The sequence below is a fragment of the Palaemon carinicauda genome, chromosome 20 (genome assembly GCF_036898095.1).
Source record: "Palaemon carinicauda isolate YSFRI2023 chromosome 20, ASM3689809v2, whole genome shotgun sequence".
Taxonomy (NCBI): domain Eukaryota; kingdom Metazoa; phylum Arthropoda; class Malacostraca; order Decapoda; family Palaemonidae; genus Palaemon; species Palaemon carinicauda.
The window spans coordinates 21,421,405-21,426,404 of NC_090744.1; the positions used below are offsets into that span (position 1 = coordinate 21,421,405).

At 35.2% G+C, this 5,000-nt stretch overlaps 1 protein-coding gene across 1 annotated transcript in view; it reads right to left on the minus strand.

Annotated features, from left to right (window-relative positions):
• LOC137660195 (laminin subunit gamma-1-like) overlaps positions 1 to 5,000 on the minus strand; it is a 160,198-nt gene that overhangs the window by 104,632 nt on the left and 50,566 nt on the right. Inside the window, 2 exon segments of the mRNA XM_068394903.1 lie at positions 1,262 to 1,393; positions 4,395 to 4,578. Coding sequence (XP_068251004.1) covers positions 1,262 to 1,393; positions 4,395 to 4,578 — 316 coding nt within the window.

A 5,000-nucleotide genomic window follows, 5' to 3' on the forward strand; every position in this document is an offset into this window, starting at 1 on the left:
GGGACAGTGACATTGCCATAGCAATCAGGACAATGCCCTAGAGACAGACCATATATTATATGATCAGCGCCCAAACATCCTCTCCACCCAAGCTAGGACCAGGGAGGGCCAGGCAGTGGCTGCTGATGACTCAGCAGATAGACCTATAGGCTCCCCCAAACACCCCCAAACCTTAGCTCACAAGGATGGGAAGGTTGCAGACACTAATGGCACTAACGAGTCTGAGCGGGACTCGAACCCCCGTCTGGCAAACACCAGACAGAGACGTTACCAATCAAGCCACAACAAACCTACTTATCATGTATTATAAAGAAGATTTTATTCACATCTTCGAACCAAACTTGGAATGCAAAAATTTATCAACCAATGTATGTATATGAAGACGTATAAAGCTCTTTAACATTAGTTTTTTTCCACTCTATGAGTCTATGAACTGTAAATGTTAAAAATTTTAACTAAGTGATAAACATCTATACAATAAAGTATATAAGATAATCTAATTATTGTAAATATAATTCACGTCAAAATACAAGCATAATGCATTATTGAAACATAGAACCTATGAAAAATAATCTCTATGTTATTTTCCAATAAAAGGTGGAAATATTAATTGTTATCCATACTGATAGGTCCTTTTGGATCTTCAATAGAAGAGTACAAATGGGAAGAGAGAGAGAGAGAGAGAGAGAGAGAGAGAGAGAGAGAGAGAGAGAGAGAGAGAGAGAGAGAGAGAGAGAGAGAGAGAGAGAGAGAGAGAGAATAAGTGTTTTTATTTATTGTCTCTGAATATTTCATTTTCCCATCACTATGAAATCTTATGTAATAGTATTCATTGTTTTACACACTCTAATATCAATTTTAGTCAATATACTTTGAATTGAGGAATACCATCTTTATCTCCGTAGTTGAAAACTTTTTTTACAATTATAAGTTGGGTGAACGACGTAAAAAAGAATATCTGCGTTTAGATTTGCTACGTAAAGAATATTGTAGTTGGCCCAAAACCCGTTTTCTTTAAAATTAGCCCATTCTCTATTTTATGTTATATGAGTGACTACCTTGTCCTGATACTTTCGCGTACGAATAGTTGGAAAGGTATACGTGTGTGTGGTGTGTGAGAGAGAGAGAGAGAGGAGAGAGAGAGAGAGAGAGAGAGAGAGAGAGAGAGAGAGAGAGAGAGAGAGAGAATCTTCACCAACAAAAGGGAGCTGAAATTAATAAAGCAATAAAACCTAATGGCTAAATGGCTAATGTCTCCTTACCTGCCACCAACAGCGAAATCCGTGATAGCATAGAAGTAGGACTTCAGTACTTTGGGATCCTTGAAGACTTCGTCACGGAAAGTGTTGAGTCGGTTTAGCGTGATTCGGATGTCTGTGGCTGTTACCCAATCCTGGTAAGGAAGATATTATGATGTTATTCACTCTTTAGAAATGGATTATTATTATTATTATTATTATTATTATTATTATTATTATTATTATTTAGGCTATACCACAAGTTCGAGACGTGTGATCTCTCCACTTCATTAAACCGAAGTTAAACACTCCAAACCCTCTTTTCATCTACACTGTCCTTTTCACCAATTTATCTTTTATCAACATTTCCCATCCTTTACATTCTTCTCACTCCACATATACTAAGCAAACGAATTCTATCAAAAGCCTTAACATTCAAACCGCACTTCCATAAAGGAGATTTGGCTCAAAACTTTCTAAATTTTTCCTCAATGGATACTCTCAACACCATGTTGAATTCATTGTTTCGCCCATTATATGACTCACTTCTTATTTCATTCAGTCATCACCTATTATATTTACTTACAAACTTCCAAATACTTATATGAATATACTGTTTTAATTCTTCAACCATTCATATCAATGCTCTATTTGCCCACATAACTTGATTTGTCTCCACATTCACTCAAAGCTTTCTCTTTGCAGCATTTTTAAACTCTTTCTCTAGTTTGTGCAATTTAATTTCCTTGTTCACAGTCAACACTGTCATATGCACATATCCTCACTCAATTACATATTTTCATGCCATAAAATTGACGTTCATCTAATGCCCTTAGCTTTTCCCATAATGCTACTTGACGAACTTTTGGAGCAAACCAGCCTAGTAGTTATACAGGTACAACTTTGTTTTCTTTACTCCTAACCTCTCATATAAACTCACGTTACTTTCCATCTGTTACTCATTTAGTCATCTGTCTTATTTTCTTTGCAAAATTTCTTCTATATACATTACCCAATATCTTAAATGGTTTCATTATCTCCTCATGCTTCTAGTCACTTATCTAACCTTTTTCATTCCACAAAGAAACAATTATTTCTTTGGACCTTTTCCCTCAACCAGATCTCCCTTACACACTCTCGTCAGCCACTATTATTATTATTATTATTATTATTATTATTATTACTAGCCAAGCTATAACCCTACTTGGAAAAGCAAGATGCTATAAGCCCAAGGGCTCCAACAGGGAAAAATAGCCCAGTGAGGAAAGGAAATAAGGAAATGAATAAATGATGAGAATAAATTAACAATATATCATTCTAAAAACAGTAACAGCGTCAAAACAGATATGTCCTATATTAACTATTAACAACGTCAAAACAGATATGTCCTATATAAACTATTAACAACGTCGAAAACAGATACGTCATATATAAACTATAAAAAGACTCATGTCAGCCTGGTCAACATAAAAATATTAAATCTCACTAAATTTCATATTCATCACCATACCTCACCATCTCACTTGCAATCTATTTACCACCTGAGCACTTTCCATTATCCAAATTCTTTAATGTTCTTCCTATATTTTCCACATAAACTTCCTCAGTAATTAATTCTTCAATATACATTAACCATTTCACGCTTACATCAATCTTTTAATCAACACAGGACTCATTTTTCTCTAGACTTCTCTGTTTCCTATTTTTTAATTACCTGAATGTCTTTCATGAATCTGCTTGTCTAGGGAATACCTTAATTTTCTCCTCACTGGGCTATTTTTCCCCGTTGGAGCCATTGGGCTCATAGCCTCTTGCTTTTCCATCTAGTTGCAGCTTAGCTAATAATAATAATAATAATAATAATAATAATAATAATAATAATAATAATAATAATAATGAATTTCTCAACCTGAAATCAAAACCTTTTCACTTATTCTATCCTGTTATATATATACATAGTTATCACATCCCTTGGCCACAAAAAAAATCTAAATAAACAACATTACAAACCGGTTATTCGTGAAACACTCCCTCCTGACTACATGACCCCATATTTTGCACTACATCTATCTACATTTGTTCCTTTCGTTTCGATGTTTCCATCAGAGAGAGAGAGAGAGAGAGAGAGAGAGAGAGAGAGAGAGAGAGAGAGAGAGAGAGAGAGAGAGAGAGAGAGAGAGAAAGTATTATTATCACTAGCTGAGCTACAATCCTAGTTGGAAAAGCAGGATGCTATAAGTCAAGGGCTCCAACAGGAAAATAAACCCAATGCAGAAAGGAATAAGGAAACATAAAAGAGTGTGCCTGAGTGTACTCTCAAGCAAGAGAACTCTAACCTAAGACAGTGGTAGACCAAGGTACAGAGGCTATGGCACTACACAATACTAGAGCAATTATCTTAATTTTAGAGTGCCCTTCTCCTAGAGGAGCTGCTTACCATAGCTAAAGTCTCTTTTATCCTCAGCAAATGCAAAGTAGCCACTGAACAATACAGTACATTAGTTAACCCCTTGAATGAAGAATTGTTTGGTAATCTCAGTGTTGTCAGGTGTATGAGGAGAATGTGGAAAAAATAGGCCAGACTTTTCGATGTGTGTAGGCAAAAGGAAAAATGAGCCGCTACCAAAGAGGGATGCAATGTAGTACTAACTGGCAAGTCTAGCGGTGACATTCAGATCTCCCAGGACAATTCTATCCTGTTCGTAATAGTAGGCAGGCAGTTAATTCTAATAGCCAGGCCTTCTCCATCACGAGGCTCAATACTACGCAGTACTCTAGAATTTTATTCCAGCTGTGACCAAGTTGTGGAATGATCTTCCTAATCGGGTGGTTGAATCAGTAGAACTTCAAAAGTTCAAAGTTGGAGCAAATGCTTTTTTGTTGACCAGGCGGACATGAGTCTTTTTATAGTTTATTTATGACATATTTGTTTTTGTTGTTGTTAATAGTTTATATATGAGATGTCTGTTTTGACCTTGTTACTTATTTTAGAATGATTTATTGTTAATTTGTTCTCTTCATTTATTTATTTCCTTATTTCCTTTCCTCACTGGGCTATTTTTCCCTGTTGGAGCCCCTGGGCTTATAGCATCTTGCTTTTCCAACTAGGGTTGTAGCTTGGATAGTAATAATAATAATAATAATATCCCAACTTACCTGTAATTGTGCGCTATCTTCAAAATTATAAGCCGAGGGTCTTCCTTCTAAAGTAGAGAAGGCAACTGTACCGGCAGTGAGGGGAGAGATGTCGGAAAATTCGCTCGTGCAAAGCGCCCGAGTCTCGAATTCCTTCTGGACGTAGTCTGAATCGAGCAGGCCATAGGTGTCGCGACAAGTTGCACTGAAGTAATATAATAGTATCAGAAAAAGATATGAAAATATATTCTCATACAATACTTTTTTGAAAATTATTTTATGTAAATATCGGGGGAATATTTTAGTAAATATTGGAGCACTAGAATAACACAGCGTCAGGAACAAAAAAAAAAAAAAAAAAAAAAAAAGTCTCCTAAAATACTTTTTTGGAAATTATTTTATGTAAATATTGGGGGAATATTTTAGTAAGTATTGTAACACTAGAATGACACATCATCAGGAGAAAAAAAAAAAAAAAAAAATGAGTCTCCTAAAATACTTGTTTTGAAAATTACTTTACATAAATTTTAGGTGAATATTTTAGTAAATATTGTAACACTAGAATGACACAATATCATCAGGGACAGACAAAGATGAAAAAATAGTCTCACAAAATACTTGTTTTGA